This window comes from Peromyscus californicus, unplaced genomic scaffold (genome assembly GCF_007827085.1).
Source record: "Peromyscus californicus insignis strain IS unplaced genomic scaffold, ASM782708v3 Scaffold_14__1_contigs__length_90479793_seg_2, whole genome shotgun sequence".
NCBI lineage: Eukaryota > Metazoa > Chordata > Mammalia > Rodentia > Cricetidae > Peromyscus > Peromyscus californicus.
This window is the reverse complement of record NW_026294436.1, coordinates 80,070,432-80,092,612: the sequence shown is the minus strand read 5'-3', so window position 1 is coordinate 80,092,612 and position 22,181 is coordinate 80,070,432. Positions and strand designations below refer to the sequence as shown.

Below are 22,181 nucleotides of genomic sequence, written 5' to 3'. Positions count from 1 at the left end.
CCAAGTACCTCATCTCTAGGGGGACACCCACATACTCATTTGGATCTCTTAAGGCTCTTCACCTCTTTCCTGATTTCTGATTTTCACTGATTTTTGTTCCTCACTTGGCTTCCTGAGACTCCCCCCATTGCCACCACCCCACCCCCCCTTTTTAATCTGTGTCCTACACAGAGGCAGGGTTTCTCTGTGTAGCTCTGGCTATGCTGGCTTACTTACTTACTCTCTAGACCAGGCTGGCCTCAGACTCAAAGATCTGCCCATCTCTGCCTCCCAAGTACTGGACTTAAAGGGATGTTCCACCACTGTCGGGCTTCTCTCTCTTTTCTGTTCTCTACTGTAGCTCTTTCCATCCCTAACTCATCATTCACCTCTTCCATGCATCCTCACCACAATCCCTTATATGTCAAGTATCGGACAGAGGTTTGGGGTTGAAAGAGAAGTAATACTACAACCGAATGCAGCATGATGACATAACTGAAGTAAAAACCAAATAATGATTCCAAGGCTCCAACTGCAATCTGGGCCAAATTCAGCTGGCCCCTCGCGTTGCATAAGCCATTCTAATTGCGCGTCCTCACACAGTCATGTTGTCAGTGGCTGCTTTCCAACCCTAGTAGCAGGTGAGCGGTGAATCAGGCCCAGAAGCCACATGGCCCACCAAGCCCTTGATACTTACAAATTTGTCCTTTTTTTTTTTTTTTTTTAGCGTTCACTGACTTTATTGTTTCAACAATAAACTGCGAAGGAAAACATTAACTATCACTCCCGGGGCATCATCCACAGACGCGAAAACGATCCTTCAAAAAGCAATTTGTCCTATTTTTAAAGCAGTTTTGAATAGTAAATAAGATCACTCCAATTTTGACAATTTCACATACCAACAGCTTTTCACTGTAAACTGACGTGGCATTGTTCTCTGTGGTCACAAGTGACACTGGGAAATTCTACTTTCTATCAGAGATCCAGCAGTGACAACAAATGTTTTATTGGCTAGTCCCCTTAAACCCTGGATTTCTATCCTCTTCCCTTGCCTTATTCAGTAATGTCTTACAGATTGCTCAGATCTCTACTTCTTACTCAGTTACCTCATCCCTGTCCTTGGGCCCCTCACATTCACAGCTCCATAATTCTGTATCACACAGAGCTGTTTATCATAGCACAACCTGTGCAGGTCTGTAATCCTGATACTTGGAAGGTGGAAGCAAAAGGATCAGTTCAAAGTCATTTTCAGTTATATAAGGAGTTTGATTGAGATCAGCCTGGGCTACCTGACATCCTGTCTAAACAAACAAGCCACACACACACACACACACACACACACACACACACACACACACACACACCAGAAATAATAGCAGCTTATGCTCTGGAAAGGAATTGGGCTGCTCTCCTAATAAGCAGAAGCAAAAACATCACATTGTTTAATAAAATTCTTCTATGTCCTTCTTTCTGACTACAATGTGCATTAATTGAAACTTGGCCTTTTCTCCCGATACATATGGCTAAAATCTGTAATTCAGCAACGGACAGTAGAAGAGGCCTTCAGGAAAAAAAAATAGGAGGTACAGGGAAGGCATTTTATAATCAGTAGAATTGTAAATACAGGCAACTTAAATTTTTTTAGACAAAAAAACTGCAGTTACTATTTTCTTCTGCAATGGAGGTGAATTTACAAAGCCTTCTGTTTATTTTCTGGTTTCCTAGTCACTTCTTCCCTTTTGTCTTGAAGCTTGTTTTTCCATATTATATATAAAGGAAAATGAAATATTCATTTTTTAAACTCAGAATTTATGTTATCCCCTAAGTTTTAATGATCATCTTCCTCAAATGACTATCGTCATCATAGCTAATCCACCAGGGAATAGGAAAGTTGAGGTGACAGCAGTATGCCATCCTACAATGCCCTTTTATGTTAGTCCAGAAGTTTGAAGGGAAAATCATACTGCTTCTGTAATAGCACATATAAATGAATAAAAGAGGAAAAAACTAATAATGTAAAATTTTTTGAGACAGAATGACATAGAATACTATGCTTTGGGGGAATTCTCTTAAGATCTGCATCCAAGGTTCTTAGGTGTTGAGTTGTTTCCTTTACTGTTGGGATCTATGATGGGAAAGTTGTGCAGAATCAATTCCAGGCTAACCATGTAGTCCCACTGTAGGAAGAAAATAACAACTGGAGCTAGGGTTGTTTTTACAGGAAATTGTTTTTAAAACATTCCATGAAAGTGCTCAAAATATCATTTATTTAGATTTGTATATGCAAGATTACCCACCTAAAATTCTTTCCCATCTTTCTTTATGCCCAAGTTCTACTAGCCCACCTCGGAATTCACTCACCCAAGAGGCCTCCTAAATAGCCACATTGCAAAGTGATGATTCTGTCTAGAACACCAAGCATATCCTGCCTGTAATGTTTTATACATGTATAAAATTTATACATGTAATTCCTTCACTTGAGAGATTGACACAGAAGGATTGCTACAAGTTCAAGGCCTCTCAGGACATTTAACCTTTCTCAAAAATAAATAAAAATAAATAAATAAGTGGTATAAATTCATTTTTTAAAATGGTAAATACACAGAATATTTTGTATATATTGAGCCAGATGTGATGACTGACTCCTGTAATCACTCTGGAGAACCCTGAGGCAAGAGGATCAAAGGTCATTCTTGACTGCAGTCTACCAAAGCATTAAGGTTAATTATTTTTGGCAACATTTTGTAGACAACGAGTGAGAATTTATACTAGGCACAAGACCTGTGTGCCCAGGCCAAATGTCAAAGTGAAATGAAAAGGTGGAGGCATATGTCAAAGATATAGCTATGTGGTAAAGGAGAGAATGTTTGTAGGAGTGTAGGTGGGTGATGCTGACCAGTCTTGATAGAAAGAAAACAATGAGGAGCAATCAAGTGGGCAGTAACCAATGGTGGACCTCTTAGGGATTTGTCTACTGGTTGAGGGATAGCATTCAGGCCATAAAGGAAAGGCAGCAGTCTTGTTAGGGGAGAACTCGGGTACCCTATACTGAATATACCATCCTTGCTTATTTTTCGTGGTAGTAACAGGAAATGGACACAATTTCTAAAGCTAACTTTCCTCTGAGAGGATTAGCTATCATTTATACCTCTGCCACAAGCACACTTCTAAAGAGACTGAAGGAAATGCTTTGTGCACTGTGGATGACCTATGTATTTTCCAGATCAAGTCTCTGCTTATTAACTGACAGAAGGAAAAACATGAAATGTACTCATTAATTTCTTCTTTCCATTCCACTTCCTCTTTTACATCATACTTTCTTGTGCCCTACATGAAAAACAGAAAAGAGGGTAAAAAACACTTTTGATGAATCTGCATTTATATGTAATACCAGCATCCTGATTATTGGCATATGAATTCTTGATAGTTCAGTTATCCATCATGCTGTTATCTAAATGAAAACATCCTGTGATTTTTAATGTCCCTTCTTGACAAAATGGACAAAAACAAAAATCAGCAAAAACGGCAAAGTTAGAGGATACCTGGGATTCCATGTTAGTTAAGAAGCCAATTCATTTCAACAGAGTAAGATCTAAGATTCAAGTTTTTGACATTACTTCACAGACATTCAGAGAATTTTGTATAGGGATAATAATGCTTCGACAGCATCCAGTAAAATTCACTTTTAGCCTGCCTGCTTGGTTGTCACTCCCTTGCACCCTTACCTTATGTTGAAATCACACACCATAAAGTTAGAGGACAAGACTGAGTGGACAGAAAATTGAATGACTTGAAGAAAGAAGATGTAGTCCAAGAGTTCTGCTTTATAAGTCCATCGTTTTCCTTTCTTATTTTAAAATGTTCATAAAATGGAATGGGTTCATTAAAGAACATTAGGAAAATGCAAAAATATATGAAAACAAATAATAATTATTCTGTGTAACAACAGCCATTACTAATACATTTTTAAAACAGAACACACTCTAAACATATCAGAGAAAAGCTTATATAATATCAGTTATCACCTTCTCTATGGAATAGAAGTAACTTTTGCTTATTTAAAAATATTTTAAATGGTGATGGGGCAAAGTGACCAAGATTACTCAACAGACTGTCTGAAAAAACTAAAAACTGCATTTCTTCTACTTTGAAAGTTCTTTTGTACCATGCTCTGTATTATGAAAACTTTTTCCTGTAAAGAAATGATAAATAATTGAGATTGATATGTTTAACTGATTTGAATATTTGTGGTGATGTATTGTGTTCCCCAATATACTGTGTCTCCCAATAAAATTTACCTGAGGATCAGAGGAAAAAGCCAGCCACTATAGTAAACAAAAGTCATGCAATGTTAGCACACACCTTTAATCCTATCACTTGGGAGGCAGGGATCTGTCTGGATCTTTGTGAGTTCAAGGTCACACTGGGAACAGAGCCAAGTGTGGTGGCACATGTCTTAAATTCCAACACTAGTTAACCATTTTAGGTTTGGAGGTCTGTACAGACAGATGGGAAGTGACAGAGTTGGGCAGGAAGAGGAAGTGATGTAGCTAGACAGAGAGAACAAATCAGATGGCAGAATATCAAGGCATATAGGCATGGGTAGACAGGAAGTCTTGCTTTTGAAAGCTGTAGAGTTGGTGAGGTGAGGTTAGCATGTGGCTGTTCCTGTTCCTCTGATCTCTCTCAGGTTTTCACTCCTATATTTGGCTCCTAGTTTTTTTTTATTTCATAAGACCATTTAGAAATTCGTCTACAAATATTATGTTACAGAGTGTAGCAGGAATCTTAAAGAGTCTTATTAATAAAATCAAAACCAGAGGCCAGTTATTGGAATGAAATGCTGGAAGATCTGAGAGACAGAACAAACCACAGCTAACCTCACCTGGCCAACTTCTCAGCTGGTCTTGTTTCCTCAGACTGGAAACTTCTGTGTCCTCATCCCAATGGCTCTCAGCTGAACTGTGCTGCTCAAAACCTAAAAGCTTAACCAGCCAAATGCTTCTAGTTTCTGGTCCTCACGCCTTATATACCTTTCTGCTTTCTATCATCACTCCCTGGGATTAAAGGCTCGCTTTCTGGGATTAAAGGCATGAGTCACCATGCTTGGCTGTATCCTTGAACAGATGGATTTCTGCCTCTGGAATGCTAGAATTAAAGGCGTGTGCTACCACTGCCTAACTTCTATGTTTAATATTGTGGCTGTTATATTCTCTGACCCCAGATAAGTTTATTAGGGAGCACAATTTTGGAGAACACAATACCACCACAACAGAGTTCAGTTCAATCCAGAATATAATTAAAATTTTTATTGAAGCTGCTTGCAGAGCAGCCTTCTTAAAGCTAAATTGAAGATGTGCTATCCAGAAGGGTTTAAGGGAAGGTTTTTAAAGGTGGAGACCACAATTATCTTGTTTCTGTGGAATTTGTAGCTGTATGAGAAACTTTCACTCCCCTTGGCTACATGAGGATCTGTCTCTTTCCCCATGTAAATAGCAATAAAGGAGCTGTCTCACTCCCCTGTGCACAGCAATAAGCATGTTTACAGAAGCCAGAGCAAGCAAGCAGTTGATTATCTCACAGCTATTTCACCATTCTGGAGAGGGTTCAGAATGCTAGGGGCTCATCTTTCAGGAATTTAGGCCAGAGGCCAACAGGTACTAGGAGGGCACCTGGTATGGAATGGAGTTTCCTTAACCATCACAATTATACAATGTATATGGACATATACTTTATAAACATCACATGGTACCTCAGAGAAATTAATAAAGTATGTTACTTTTTTAAAGAACTTACCTAGTTAATAATCATACGTTCACACTTTTAAAATAATTGACCCTGGCTAGGGAGAGGGCTTAGCAGTTAAAGCCCTTACACACAAGTAAGAGGACCAGAGTTCAGATTCCCAGGATCCCTCCTGTAATTCTAGCCTCAGAAGGCTGAGAATATCATCCCCTGAGCAAACTGGCTATCTAAACTCTGTGGTGGTATTGTGTTCCCCAATATATTGTGCACCCTAATAAACTTATCTGGGGTCAGAGAACAGAACAGCCACTAGATATAGAGGCCAGAAAATGGTGGCACTCACACTTTTAATTCTAGCATTCCAGAGGCAGAGATCTGCCTGGATCTCTGTGAGTTTAAAGCCACACTGGAAACAGCCAGGCATGGTGACTCATGCCTTTAATCCCAAAAAGTGAGCCTTTAATCCCAGGAAGTGATGGCAGAAAGCAAAAGGTATATAAGGTGTGAAAACCAGGAACTAGTAGCTGGTTAAGCTTTTAGGCTTTTGAGCAGCACAGTTCAGCTGAGAGGCATCCAGTCTGAGGAAACAGGATCAGCTGAGGAATTGGCAAGGTGAGGTAGCTGTGGCTTGTTCTGCTTCTCTGATCTTCCAGCATTCACCCCAATACCTGGCTTCAGGTTTGATTTTATTAATAAGACCATAAAACTCTGTAACAGTGAGCTCTGAATTTGATTGCGAGACCTTCCCTGCCTTGGAAGATAAAGTTGGGGAGCAACTGAACAAGATTTCTGGGGCTGAAGAGATGGTTAAGAGCACTTGTTACTCTTGCCTAGAACATAGGATTCAGTTCTTGGAACCCATGTGGTGGCTCGGCTCACAACTATCTGTAACTCCAGATGTAATTCCAGAGGTTCCAACACCCTCATCTGGTCTCATCTACATACACATGGTGTACAGACATATATTCTGGCAAAATACTCATAAACATAGAATAAAAATAAATACATCTTTTAAAAAAAATTCCCAATTTCAAACTCAGGCCTCAAAGGTGACACACACACATACATACAAGGATGTGTGCACATGTGTTCATGGACACATACATGTATGTGTGCATACTACACATATATACATGTGAAGAAAAAACAAGAAGTGGCCCCATATCGTTATTCTTTGTGTGTATGTGTGATACTTTGAGCTATGCTCATGATCTCAAGAAAATGTCAGACTCCTGGATAGTGAACAAAAGGTTTGCATATAATTATTGCTAGTTTCTGTGTTTTAATAGCTGCTTTGAGGATGTATTATACAATAATTGGTTTGACACTGTGCTGGCTAGTTTATGTCAATTTAACACAAGATAGAGTCACTGGAGAGGAGGAAGCCTCGATTGAGAAAATGCCTCAATAAGATTAGGCTGTATGCAGGCCTGTAGGTTATTTTCTTAATAAGTGATTGACGTGGGAATGCAGCCCATTGTGTTTGGGACTACCTCCAACAGGTGGTCCTGAGTTCTGTAAGAAAGCAGGCTGAGCCGGGAGGTGGTGGCGCATGTCTTTAATCCCAGCACTCGGGAGGCAGAGCCAGGCGGATCTCTGTGAGTTCAAGGCCAGCCTGGGCTACAGAGTGAGTTCCAGGAAAGGCACAAAGAAACCCTGTCTCTAAAAGAAAAAAAAAGAAAAGCAGGCTGAGCAAGCCAGTAAGATGTTTTCCTCTGTGGCCTCTGCATCAGTTCCTGCCTCTAGGTTCCTGCTCTGCTTGAGCTCCTGTTCTGACTTCTTTTGATGGTGAACTGTGATGTGAAAGTGTAAGCCAAATAAACCTCTTCCCAACTTATTTTTTTGTCATGGTATTTTGTCTAAGACAATCCTCATAGGAAGAGCTAGATATGAAAGATAAGGGAAGGAAAAGTGGCCTATGCAAAGGCCACTGACCCCCTCCCACCTACCCACCCTCACCACCACCACCACACAAAAAGACAACTTGTAGACAAAAGGATATTATATATTAGAGAACTCTCGGATGTTTGTAATAAAATATATTTACTTTTTAAGTGCCACTGTGTAAGCATGAGGACTTGAGTTCAGATCCCTAGAATCCACATAAAAAGCCCCAGTGCTGTGGGATGGTCTGTATGTCAAATGTGTTGCTCTGATTGGTCAATAAATAAATCACTGATTGGCCAGTGGCCAGGCAGGAAGTATAGGTGGGACTAACAGAGAGGAGAACTGAGAGAATAGGAAGGCGGAGGGAGACACTGCTAGCCGCCACCATGACAAGCAGCATGTGAAGATGCCGGTAAGCCACGAGCCATGTGGCAAGGTATAGATTTATAGAAATGGATTAATTTAAGATGTAAGAACTAAATAGCTAGAAGCCTGAGCCATTAGGCCAAACAGTTTAAATAATGTAAGTGTCTGTATGTTTATTATATAAGTGGGCTGTCGGACTCCTGGGGCTTGGCGAGAAAAACTCTCCAGCTACATTTATTAGGTAATACTATTTCCTTCTTGGGTCTCTGAGGGAGTTGAAGATTAGTTAGTTGAGTTGAAGATTAGTTAGTTATAGTTGAAGGTAAGTTAGTTAGAGTTGAAGATTAGTTAGTTAGAGTTGAAGGTTAGTTAGGATATAAAGTGAATTGGTTACATTTTTGACTTACCAAAATAGGATAGATAATGGAATTATTTTCTCTAAATCTGTCAAATGTTAGTGGACTAGACATTGTTAATGTAATTTTTGACTGTATATATTGTATATATTTATTGGATAATTTTTCTTGTATTTATAAGCTTTTTTAAATTTTAGACAAAAAAGGGGAAATGTGGTGGTATTGTATTCCCTGAAATATTGTGCACCCTAATAAACTTATCTGGGGTCAGAGAATATAACAGCCACAATATTAAACATAGAAGTTAGGCAGTGGTAGCACACGCCTTTAATCCTAGCATTCCAGAGGCAGAAATCCATCTGTTCAAGGATACAGCCAAGCATGGTGACTCATGCCTTTAATCCCAGAAAGCGAGCCTTTAATCCCAGGGAGTGATGATAGAAAGCAGAAAGGTATATAAGGCGTGAGGACCAGAAACTAGAAGCATTTGGCTGGTTAAGCTTTTAGGTTTTGAGCAGCACAGTTCAGCTGAGAGCCATTCGGATATGAGGACACAGAGGCTTCCAGTCTGAGGAAACAAGATCAGCTGAGAAGTTGGCCAGGTGAGGTTAGCTGTGGCTTGTTCTGTCTCTCTGACCTTCCAGTGTTCACCCCAATAACTGGCCTCCAGGTTTGATTTTATTAATAAGACCTTCTAAGATTCCTGCTACACCCCAGAGTGCTGTAAGGCCAAGAGCTGGAGAGACAGAGACAGGAAGATTCCTAGGGCTTGCTGGCTCCATGAGCTTTAGATTCAGTGACTCTGCCTCGCAAAATAAGATGGGGAATGTGGTGTTTTGAATAAAAATGGCCCCCACAGATCAATAGGGAGTGGCACTATTAGGAGGAATGGCTTTGTTGGAGGAAGTGAGTCATTAGACTTTGAGGTCTCAGAAGCTCAAGCCAGGCCTACTGGCTCACAGTCTCTTCCTGCTGCCTGTGGATCCAGATATAGAACTCTCAGCTCCTTCTCTAGCACCTATGTGCCACCATGTTGTACCATGACAATAATAAACTGAACCTCTGAACTGTAAGCCAGCCCCAATTAAATGTTTTCCTTTATAAGAGTTACCGTGGTCATGGTGTCTCTTAGCAATGATACCCTAGCTAAGACAGAGAGTGACTGAGGAAGACACCAGATGTTGATCCCTGGCCTCCCACAACCACATGCACACTCATGCACATACACATACACATATGCACAGGTGCACTCATACTAACAAGTACATACACAACACACCACACACAGAGGCACAGAAACAGATGCAAAGCCAAAAATGGACAAAATAAGTGTCCTTCTAAGAACAGTCCTTGTTTCTCTACTTGGTTTTTTCTGAAGTTTCAGAGAGTAAATTAGATCCTGCTCCACTGTGCAGAAAGGTCAGCTGGCCTGTAGGTATTACCCCACTCTCTGAAAAACATAATGTAAGCATGATCATTCCTGAGGCACATACATAAAAAGCACCTAACAGCTGATTTCTCCACCACTTAATAAATACCCCTCCACTCCACTGTCCTGCCACACATCAAAAAGCTTACAAGAAGTTGAGTCCTATTCTGGTGCACATGCCTCGTGTTCCTCCCTGTTTGCTTCTCTTTGACAGTTAAGCCAAATATTTCCCATGAATTGGAGAAACCACTTCTGTTTTGAAACCTCCTTCATCCAAAGGTTTGACTCTAGACTTCAGGCACTGTCAGGATCCCTGGCGGTTCACTGTCAAGACAGTCACTGAAAGCATTCCAAATCAGGGCTGAGGCAGAGGGTAGCTCCACTTCAAGAGTGGGCTTGCAATGCTCGCTGCCCCAGGGAAGTGTTCTGTACAATAATTTACAGCAACTGTGGGTCGGGGGGAAAATGACTTTAGAGGCTGGGAACCCAGTGGGCAAACCTTTGAGATCTGATTGTGAGATGAGACCACAGATAATCCAAACGACGAAAATATAGGTACTTTCCCTAATGCGATATGAGTAATGCCAAATACAATAACGAACAGAAAGGCAAGTATGAAGCAGCATGGATAAAATGAGAACCAGGGATGCTGGCTGTGCCATGACCCACAGCTGTGCTCCCAGGCCTCCGTTTTTAGGTCCCCGTTCTTTTATTCTTCAAGCTCAAGTTTCGAGCAACGATCACAGGGCCAACTGGTCTTTCACCCTTCCTGAGCTGAGTGGTCTCTTTTATGTGAGCCAGGGTCAGCTCCAGCTGGTAAGCACACCCTAGAGCCGCTGTAGAGCAGCTGCGAGAGGAACACAGCAATGTCAGTTAGGAGACAGCCCATAGAGGAGCACAACCCTGACTGTGGAAGACTGCCACCCATGCTGAGGGGTGCAGCAAAGCCCTAGAGGACTTGGGAGGAGTGCAGCTACATAAGGGAGGAGTTAAATGTTTTACAGAAGCAGCACAACACAGTTGACAAGCCAGATATTCCTAGGCAGGAGCTCAACCCCATTGTTACAGCCCCTTGAACTGAGGCCCCGCCTTACTGCCGGCCGATTGGCCTAGCCAGCACCACCTTGAGTCACTAACCTCCCTGGAGCGGCCTGGCCACGCCCACCTGTTGTGTCGCCCAGCACACTTTAGTGTCAGGATTGTTGCGTCTGTTCACTTAGCTCAAAAGCTGCTCTCTGACTACCTGGCGCTCAGTTTTCCCTTCATTCTTGTAACATGACGGCGCCGCCTTTCGCGCCGGACGCAAAGCCTCCCCGCCGCAGGAGGAAGACCTACACTTTCTGGTGGTGCTTCCTGGGCATTTGCGCAGAGGCCCTTCTGTTCCTGCTGTCTACTTTATCTGGTAGGATCCAGGAGAGAGTCTGTGTCTCGGGGATGCTGGTACCTAGCCTGTAGGTCAGGTGGATAGCGAGGGGCTCATCTGAGGTTGCGATGGGCAAGGCTGGGATGGAGGACCTGGTAGAGTTCTAGAGTTGTGCAAATGTGTAATGTGGAGACCATGCAGTCTCCATTCCCAAAGTGCAGACTTTCTTAGTGGGCAGCACTTAAGGGGTAAGCTGCCTGAGTGGAGAGAGGAGTAGATGTTCATCCAGAGCCTGGCTGTGTCAGTAGCAGTTTGCATTGTTTTCAGGAATTAGGGTAGCCCTGGTGTTTAACTCTGGGGAAGGCAGAGTGCACTGCTTGTGCTGTGGGTGAGCAACCCTCTAGGTTTAGAGGGGAGGGAAAGTCACACCTGGCTTGTTTTATCTTGAGTCAAGTTTCCTTGTTGCCTGAGGCAGAATGGGCTTGGTTTACAAGTGGCTGTTTTGTTTGGCTTTACATTTTTTATTAGATTTTTTTCACATAAAACATATTTGATCATATTCCTCACACCCCTCCTCCTGACTTGGAGTTATCATAGCCAATATAGACAGTGACTGGTGGTATTACCAAATGGCTTTGAGACCTTGCTTAGCGTCCTTTAAAGACAAAGTCATAGTAGAAAAAAATCTAAACATCACTCCTAAGATAAGTATAAGTAACACTCTGGTTTTCACCTCAACTCATGAACAAAAACTCAAGGTTTCTCCCATGACATTTTGGTGGTGTTTCATTACATGGAATAAATACTATACTTGCTTACTGTATAAAATTTACACAAAGAACAATATTTCTGTGTCCTGTTTTTCAATCCTTTGTGTCTGTCCCTGATACATACTGTTGTGGAATATTATTTTAACTATGTAAAGACATGTTGCATTTGTTTATGTTGTGGAATATTACTTTAACTGTGTAAAGGTGTATTATTACATTTGTTTATGCTGCATTTGTTTAACAATGTAAGAATGTGTGTTTAATAATGCAAAGATATGTTGCATTTGTTTCACTTTGCCTGCCTAAGGCACCTGATTAGTCTACTAAAGAGCTGAATGGTCAATAGCTAGGCAGGGAAGGGATAGGCAGGACTGGCAAGGAAAGAGAATAAATAAGAGAATGAGGAGGAGAAGAGGAGAGGAGTCAACGAGAGACATGCCTAGAGCAAGAGGCCAGGCAGCTGCTAGCCAGCAGACACAGGCAGTGAAAGTAGGAGATACAGAAAGAAGGAAAAAAAAAAGGAAAAAGCCCCAAGGAAAAAGGTAGATGAAGAGAAACAGGTTAATTTAAGTTAAAAGAGCTAGCCAGAAAGGAGCCTAAGCTAGGATGAGAATTCAAAACATTAAATAAGTTTCCATGTCATGATTTGAGAGCTAGTTAGTGGCCCAAAAGAAAAATCCTGGTACACACACACAATCCTTTACATATAGTCTGTATGTATTTCTGTATCTCTCATTAGTAGCATCCATTCAGCAACATTTGCCTTCAATGTTCCAGACTCTGTGCTGGTCTAAGGATGGATATTCTGGGAGGCAGTCATGAACCAGTGTTGTTTTTGTGATCCTCTTCCACTGGTTGTTCATACACATATATGTGTATGAATATAAGCAGGCACTTCATTATGCTGATAGATCCCCAGTGACAAATACATAGTAGATGATCTATAAATATTTGCTTATATTTATTAGGAGTGGCAAATATTAACCAAAGCGTAACACTAAAGAATAGAACTGCCAGGTGGTGGTGGCGCATGCCTTTAACCCCAGCACTCAGGAGGCAGATCTTTGTGAGTTCAAGGCCAGCCTGGTCTACAGAGTGAGATCCAGGAAAGGCGCAAAGCTACGCAGAGAAACCCTGTCTCGAAAAAACCGAAAAAAAAAAAAAATAGAACCAAGCTCTGGAGTAAAGGAGCATGGTTCTCTGACTAGATTTAAAAAAAAATCACTGGGGGAAGGACAAACAACAATCCAAACTTTGCCACTTTAAACCACTGACTTGTTACTGTTTTTCCCGTATATGGAACCATCCCCTGACATTACATATTTGACTGTCTTCTCTTCAAACTTCATTGGAGTGTTACCTCTTAGGGAGACCTCCTCTGACTACCCTTGGTAGACACAGCCCAGCTTACCCTCCTCTCAACTTGCAATTACACTTTTAAAACTGTCTTTTCTATTCTCTACCACTCCCCATTGGAAAGCATAGATCTTATTTTTTTTTCACACTTAATACTTCAAATGGCTGCTCTTTTTTTTTTTTTTTTTTTTTTTTTTTTGCCTTAGTGTTGGCACTCTTACATAACTCAAGTACCAGAATGTTAAATATCATATTTGGCCAAGGCACAGAGCACAGAGAAGTTTCTTCCTTCCTGCAGGAGGAAAGTTGTTTAAAGAGCTTTACTTTTCACTGATCTCTATAAAAATTCACTTCACAAGGAAGAGAAGGGGCAGGTACTAGCAATAATAAGAAGCCAATGGTTTTTTAGAAGAATAATGTTTGGAACAGACTTCAAGCCAAATGTTTAAGAAGACTCTGAAGCTATTTGAAATAGACAAAAACAGATAAATAAATAGGATATAACATAAATGGAGGTGGAAATGAAGAGGAGGTAAAACAATATAAAATCTGAAAACTAAAGATAGATATGAGACCTGGACAACATAAAAGGAAAACTCATTGTGGTAGGCAGGGAGAATTGAAGGATAGAATAGGGTCTCATTTTTGGAACAACTCAACTTGTGAGGAAAGGGGTTTATGAGTGGACAGTGTCCAGCATAGAAAGCCTGTCATCAGGACTGCAGAAGAGAATCTGTCAGATTTTTAGGTTGGTCTCCTTCCTTCAGAAGAGCGGCTGCTTCTTTGAACAAGGCTGCTGCTTCCTGTTGTGTCTGCTCTTATATACCTGTTTTAGGTCTTTCTAAGATCAGTAAATGCTTACACTCTAGTATGTCAGTCCTTACTCTGTATGCTACAGTGTAGGGGAATAGTCTTTATGTGATCAGCTGCTGTTATAAAATACTAGCAGACAGACCCCCCCAAAAAAGTGGCTCTCCTTTCTCCAATGAATAAATCTTTAAAATGACTATTTTCACTATAAAAAAAATGACAATATAATCCTTGAAAGTGTTTTGTTGTACTGTTATGCTACTGTGAGGAGCTGGTGCTGGATATTGCGGCCACATTGATGAGCAGATTTCATCTTAACTATTGAACACAGCCAACATGTGACCTATCTGAGATATCCTGGTAGGGGACAGCCCAAAGGAAGAGAACGAGTGCTGCTTCCATAGTTGAGACACAAGATGTTCCCTCCAGGTGTCTAGAAAGAGGAGAGAGTTGCTCCGTGTGCATAGCTAGGAACTGGGCTGTGGAGCAATGTAAGCAAAGACAGCCCAAGTAGGACACAGCTGACCAGCAACTACTTAGTTTGACACAAAAACGACAAGAGAAAAATAGAGTGCGAAAGAATCATGAGAAGTGAGGGCCTAGTTTGGAACAGTTCAGACTGTGATGTTTTTACCTGATGTACTTAGTACAACTTGAGTCTAAACTAGAGCTGCTGTAATGCCTCCAAGCACCATAAAAGGCAATTTTTTGAGGACTAAACACAGGATAGGATGGAATCTGCTTTGGGGAGTTCCAGATGAGGACAAGGGTCACAGCACTGGCAGTGGTGCCCAAGATACAGGCTGCCTAACTGGACACCTAGTCTGCTACATACTTGGAATGCATTCCTGAACAGGTTATTCCACCTTGTGATACTTCAGTTTTCTCATCTTACAGAGGGAGAAACTTTTAAATAATGAGTATGAAGAGTGCTGAGTGTTCGATTTCTAATTTTTTAAAATCCTCATCACTATTGTTATAGGTTCTGATATCTGTTATTACTGTACTTTCAGGAAAATACAACCCACAGTATTTGAAATTCACTTTCTAATTATAGCAGTAATGCAAGAATGAGTTCATAATAAACCAGTAAAGTGTAAATATTTTGACATGAAAGAAACACTAACACAGGGAAATATTTATAGCTAAACCAATAAAAAAAATGTTTTTAAGATTGGCTGAAAAACAGCAAAGAAAACGTGATTTTCATATATCATCAAAGCAAATTCTCTAATAAAGAATTTGAATTTGAATTTAAAGAGGGTAAAGAATCAATCATAGGACTCATTCAACTTTGGTACTGCGTACTAGAGAAGTGATAATGAATGAGACATAGTCCTTAAGAACAGGATGGTCTCGTATCTTTCTTTGTAAAAAAACCAAAACCATTAACCATGTCTCCTTGTTTTACTTTTGAATAAAAGTTCAGTTCATTCTGAAATGACCCAAAAGCTGATGTTATTTTAAACTCCTTAGGGATACTATTGCACTACTGCCACTGCTTGAGTAAAGAAAGGCATGTACTAATAGTTTAGAATCTTGATAAAAACGTTTCTTTTTTCTGTACTTCCTGTCACAAAATAACATTTCTTAGTTGATAAAAGTGATATTCACACTTCATCTTCATGTTCTTGCCCTCTTATCCCTAGATGCCTGTGAACTACCACCACCATTTGAAGCTATGGAACCCAAGGAAGAAACTAAACCATATTATGAGGTTGGAGAGACAATAGAATATAAGTGTAAAAGAGGATACATATTTCTGTATCCATTCATCATGGTTGCTACCTGTGAACCAAATCATACATGGTTCCCTATTTCAGATCATGGTTGTGCTAGTAAGTAAACTCAATTTTTTTTTTTTGCTTAATTTTCAGATATTTTAGGATGGGGTGCATATGCCCTTATTGCAGCGATGCTTTTCCTATGTGAAACAAAGCTTTTATTTAAATGTGAGGGTTTTTTTTCAGGCTTTGAGAAATTTATGGGGAATTTTTTTTCTTGGAAATTTAGTTGATTTTGTAATTGTTAATCTGTGCTTGTCTTTTGTTTTAGTTACTTTTCTGATGTTGTGGTAAAGCATATGACCAGGACAACTTATAAAAGAAAGGGTTCATTTGGGCTTGTGGTCTCAGGGGTCAGAGTCCATGATGGTGGATCAAAAGCATGGTGTCAGGAACAGCTGAGAGCTTATGACTCAGAATGGCGAGTAGGACCAGAGAGTATACTGGGAATGGCACAAGTCTTTTGAAACCTCAAAGCATGCCCTAGTGACATCCTTTCTCCAGCAAGGCTATACTTCCTAATCTTCCTCAAATAACCATCAACTGGGGACCCATTATTCAAATGCCCTTATGGAGGACATCTTATTTAACTATTTAACAACTTATTTAACTATAACTATTAGAGAAAAATAATCCATAAACTCAAAAGAACCAAGTATGACTTTTTTTTTTTTTACTTTAGTTCAAGTGCAACTGGCTTTGGAGTTGAATTAAATTTTTTGTTATTATATTCTTCTAGAAATAGAATGTCCTACATTAGCAGAACCTGAATTTGGCAAAGTACACCTCCTAGATGGCAGAATTTCATGGGGTGGTCGAGCTCAATTTACATGTATGGATGGGTAAGTTGCTCCTTATGGGAAATAAGGTAAATGTTCCTGATTCCATTGTTCCACTTCTCTTTTTAAGCATTCAAGTAAATTGGCTTTAATTTTGCTCACTATGTGACAAGGTGTGCTCCTAGCCAAACAACATTTGGGTACTTTATGGAGGTAGGAGAGATGCTTAATAAATAAAGAAATGGAAGGAAAACAAATCTGTATCATACTTGCTGTATCTATAATGTCTATGATTAAACATTAAGAATGGAGTAATCTGCCAAGGGTGGTGGTTCATCTTGTAATTCCAGTACTCAGGAAGATGTGGCAGGTAGATCTCCATGAGTTTGAGGGCAGTCTGGGCTACATATCCAAAAGGGATAGATAGTCATGGTGACTTTATCATTGACAGTCAAGTGGACCTACTGCCAACTCAAGGTTAAATTGGTGCTCTCATGAAATCGAGGTAGAACAACTAACCAAAGGAGAATTCTGGAAGGTGTTAACAAGTCAAAATGTAATATAACTCATCTTTACCACAGGATATTTCAGTTGGAAAACCTTATTTTTCAGACTGCTATGTAACCTAAAGTGTCTCCAAAGGGGGCATTAGCCACTGAGTAAGTCTTTATTCTCTAGAGCTCTCTTAGAAGTAACTGTGACTCTTGGGGAAAGTTGGATGCAACTACCGTCAGAGTTTGTTTGATGATTTTTTTGTTTTAGTTTTTGTATTTTGAGGCAAGATTTCTCTGTGTAACAGCCCTGGCTGTCCTGGAACATGCTTTGTAGACGAGGCTGGCCTCAAACTCACAGAGATCCGCCTGCTGGGATTAAAGGTGTGCACCACCATGCCTGGCAATAATTTTTTAATTTTGTCAAGTAAAAGCACATTCAGGTAAAGCTATGTGGAGGAAATTTTCTAGATACTTTGAAGGAACCAAAGTTTAGGTCATAAATCTTTTTCAAAGACTAAGTCTGTTGAGAAACCCAGTACATACAGAAGTTATCAGAACAAAATAACAAAGAATTCCAGATAAGAATACATCATGTGATCACATGAGAGTCCAGAATAATAATCTATGAATGTAAATAATCAGGAGACTTGACAGGATTAATTCTGACAAGTTCTTAGAAAGATATTATGATCATAATATGACAGTACAAGATATATTAGTACAATATAACATATTATTTCTACTTGCTGTGCTCCAGACTCAAATTTATCTAATTCTCTTGAACAATCCTACGAGATGTTTGATTTATATTTGATTTGTTTGTTTGTGACAGGATCTCACTATGTAACCCTGGCTGGCCTGGAGCTTGCTGTGTAGACCAAACTTGCCTTTAACTCACAGAAATATGCATTCCTCTGCCTCCTGGGTTCTGGGATTAATGTGTGCCTCCACTCCTGGCTATTTGTATGTTTTTAATTGAGGAACAAGAGAAACTTTAAATGGTTTGCCCAAGTTTGAGTCAGTCATGGAAATGGGACTAGAGCCCAGGCAGTCCTTTCTTCCAGAGCAGAATGGATGATTAAAGACACAGAAGAGGAGTAATATGATTGTAGGAGATAGCAAAGATGCCAGGTCACATCAGATGTGTCTAGACATCACAGCTCTTGGACAGTGTGTGTTCACAGACAGAAATTCTTCATCTGACTAAAGTTTAGTTAGATTTGTTTAGCAGTTTTTTAACTTATTTAAGAAACCTATCCTTCAAACTACTATAGTACAGAAAAAAGCTATCTAAGAAACCATCCTTCGTTATTGTGTATATCTTACCATAAGCTGACAAAGAAAACGGTAACTTTTTCTTTGCTCATTTAGTTATTACGTAGTTGGCATGTCAGTTCTACACTGTGTGCTTAAAGGTGATGATGCATATTGGAATGGTCCTCCCCCACATTGTGAAAGTAAGTAAATTCTATTTTTCAAAATTTAGACTATTAGTTCTCAACTATTTTGGCCTCAGGACCCTATTATGATTTTAGATTAATAAGTACCCCCCCAAATTTTTTCTTTACAGTTATATCTATTGATATTGATCATGTTGGAATTATAATGGAGATATTTTAAGGGCAATAAACTCAATACATATTAATATATCTCACATGTTTTTATTGAAATTTTGAAAGTAAGAATAGGGACATTGCTTTATGTTTTTGCAAATCTCTTTAATATTTGGCTTGGAGGAAGATATTGGGTGTTAGTTTGTTCAATTATCAAAATTTGTCACTTCTGCAAAAGCATTGTACTGTGGGATGAAAATGATAAATGACAGCATGTTAATATGAGTCTAAGTCACCATCCTATTGAATGAATGTACCTGTACCTTAAAGCACATTTCTCAATCAGTATTCAGCTTGATTTTGTTCATGACAAACAGTTTTTCACCAGATGGTCAGCAACTTTTCTATTGACTAGGACAAAACTTAGCATGACCTCATGAATAAACAGTCATTCTTTCCCTTAGAAAAATGAGTGTTATCCTGAAAGGTCATTTCTGTGTTAGTGGTTTAAATATGAGGTGATGAATTTTCTCATAGAAAACCTTTTCTAGATGAAAATTGGGGTCATAAATAACTTATAGAAATCCTGTGTTGATGAATTTGTTGACAATGATTTAGAGAGCTTCCTAACACTGTCTTGAGTAGATACACTACCTTGCTTTTAACTTATTTCCCTTTTTCCCCGTTTTATAAAGAAGTTTATTGTTTACCACCTCCAAAAATAAAAAATGGAACACACACCTTTACTGATATAGAAGTATTCAAATACCGTGAAGCAGTAATTTACAGTTGTGATCCTAAGCCGGGACCAGATAAGTTTTCCCTTATTGGAATGAGTATGCTCTTCTGTTCTGGTCATAACACCTGGAGTAGCAAGCCTCCAGAATGTAAAGGTAATCATCTTTCCTTCATTTGTAAATAGTTTTACCTAAAAATAAACATAGTGAGTGTATGTCCTTCATCCTCTTATAAAACAGTTTTCTAATTTAATTTCATAGATGTTAAGTTAAATAAAAAAAATAATTCTAGTTATGGAGTTTTCTTCTCATTTTCTAGAGTGTGAGCTACTACCTATAGCTATGAAGTAGGATATTTTTGTTTGAAAGAACCAAAACACTTAACATATACTGGCTGGAAAATAAGGAAGTGTTATCTTGTGTTACAAGAAGACAGAACAATCTAGCTACAGGTAATGTCAGAATAGATTATGATTAGCAGCCCTCTCATTGAAAGAATAATAAAATCTGGCAAAAATGTTTGGTTTTTGTATTTTTTTTAAACTTAAAATGTTTAAGACACTAAAGAGTTACCAAAAACATGGAGACACTGAAAGGGTTTTTCTCCTGAAAGAGAAATACCACTGAATCATAGCAAATGTTTATCTTTCCAAGTGTACATGGAACATCTGCAAGATAGAAAACAATACAGACATTTTTGTTTTGTTTTGCTGTCTTTTGCTTTTTGTTATTTTGACATAAGGTCTCACTATGTAAAACTGGCTAGCCCAGAACTTATAGAAATCTTCTAGGTTCTGCTTCATCAGTGCTGGAATTAAAGGTGTATGTCACCATGACTGGTGACTAATACAATTTTTAAACAAATATAAAAAAAATAGTACTTTAAAGTACATTACCTAATCTCAAGAAAGTAGAAATCCACAAAATTTGAAAATTATGCAAATACATCTAAATAATCTATTGGTAAAGAAGTCAGCAAGAAAATTGGAAAGTATGTGAAATGCATAAAAATGAAAACAACTTCTCAAAAGGTCAGGATTTGCCAGGGTTCATCTGAAGTATTATTTCCTAGCACATAATGTTTGCTTTAGAAAAATAAAAATTTTAAATCAGGGACTGAGGGACCTAGCCTTAGCCTTCCACTGTAGTAATATAAAGAGCAAATTAAACCTGAATAACAAGTTGCAAGAAAGTACAGCAGACATCAATGAAATACAGCAGACATCAATGAAACTGAAAAGAGAGGGGGGAACGAGAAAAATAATCGAAACCAACAGCTGTGTTTTGGAGAAAATGGATAAAATTGATAAAACTATAGCCAGATGTGTGGGGCAGGGGGAGGTGGGGAGGAACCAACATTAAGAATGAGAAGGAACAGGCAGTGGTGGCACACACCTTTCATCCCAGCACTGGCAGAGGCAGGCAGATATCTGTGAGTTCAAAGCCAGCCTGGTCAACCGAGTGAATTGCAGGACAGCCAAGGATACACAGAGAAACCATGTCTAGAAAATAAAACAAAACAAAAACAAATAAAAAAACTGTAAATAAAGAATGAGAAGGAGGACATCACTAAAGATCTTTCAGACATTTAAAGGATGATAAAGGATACACACAGTTTCATGGCCATCAGTTTGACAACTTAAATGAAACTAACATTTCTCAAAGACACAAGATACTGACTTCACCTCAACAGTCCTTATCTTTTAGAGAAATATAATTTGTAGTTAACAGCATTGTCCTGAGACCAAAAGTTATAAATAAAATGATAAAATTAGCAACAATATCCTTAAAGAATATAAAAATAAAAATGCCCAACAAAATATGAGAGCAAATCCTGTGGTACATTAAAAAGAAAAGTTTTTTCATGACGACAGGACTCACCTTTGTAACTCATGGTTACAAGTCTGCTTCTTTGCAAAAATTAATGTAATTCACTATCAAGAATTATATATATACCCTAACCCTATATATAGTCATCTTATTAGATGAAAAAAAAGTAACAACTGCAAAAAGTAACTAAGAGTATTTGATAGAACTTATCTTTTTGTGATAAGACTCAGCAAGCTAGGAGAACATAATTATCCTTTCACCTGATAACAATATCCTACAAAAGTTTTATAGTCAACACTGTGGTAAAAGACTCATTTCTTTCTTTCTTTTTTTTTTTTTTTGGTTTTTCGAGACAGGGTTTCTCTGTGTAGCTTTGCGCCTTTCCTGGAACTCGCTTTGGAGACCAGGCTGGCCTCGAACTCACAGAGATCCGCCTGGCTCTGCCTCCCGAGTGCTGGGATTAAAGGCGTGCGCCGCCGCCACCACCACCCGGCGACTCATTTCTTTCTAATTAAGGATCTAGATAAAATAAAATCTACTCTTATCACTTTGTTCAGTGCTGTGCTGGAGCTCCTGACCAGAACAATAAACTATGAGAAGGAAAAACAAAGAGTAAAACTGTTTCTGAATACAACTTGAGATACTACACACACACACACACACACACACACACACACACACACACACACACACACACACAGCAGTACCAGGTACTGGCAAGGATGTGGAGTAGTTGGAACTGACAAATTGCTGGTAAGAACAACACAAAACAGAGCAAGCATTTTGTGGAATACGTTTGGGAATTTCTTATACACATACACTTAAATAAATATATACACTAGTATATACATTTATATTTGACTGTTAATGTTCCTCATAAGCTTATAAGCCTATTTTCTTTTAAGAATTTCTTCTTAAAATAAGATTGGATTTCCATTGACCT

At 39.1% G+C, this 22,181-nt stretch overlaps 2 protein-coding genes across 6 annotated transcripts in view; both read left to right on the top strand.

Annotated features, from left to right (window-relative positions):
- Cr1l (complement C3b/C4b receptor 1 like) overlaps positions 1-15,828 on the top strand; it is a 67,439-nt gene extending 51,611 nt beyond the window's left edge. For 2 of the 5 annotated variants that reach the window (XM_052738104.1, XM_052738101.1), the window contains one exon: positions 15,711-15,828. In XM_052738104.1, coding sequence (XP_052594064.1) covers positions 15,711-15,720 — 10 coding nt within the window. In that variant the 3' untranslated portion in view covers positions 15,721-15,828. Of the gene's footprint in view, positions 1-706; positions 4,683-15,710 lie in introns of those variants that run through there. The other 3 variants (XM_052738103.1, XM_052738099.1, XM_052738100.1) reach the window with 2 other exon arrangements.
- The window catches only part of Cd46 (CD46 molecule), a 42,362-nt gene continuing 28,834 nt past the window's right edge, over positions 8,654-22,181 (top strand). Inside the window, exons 1-5 of the mRNA XM_052738105.1 lie at positions 8,654-11,164; positions 15,711-15,899; positions 16,585-16,687; positions 18,490-18,575; positions 19,367-19,564. Of these exons, the coding sequence (XP_052594065.1) occupies positions 11,038-11,164; positions 15,711-15,899; positions 16,585-16,687; positions 18,490-18,575; positions 19,367-19,564 (703 nt within the window). The 5' untranslated portion in view covers positions 8,654-11,037. The remainder of the gene's footprint in view (positions 11,165-15,710; positions 15,900-16,584; positions 16,688-18,489; positions 18,576-19,366; positions 19,565-22,181) is intronic.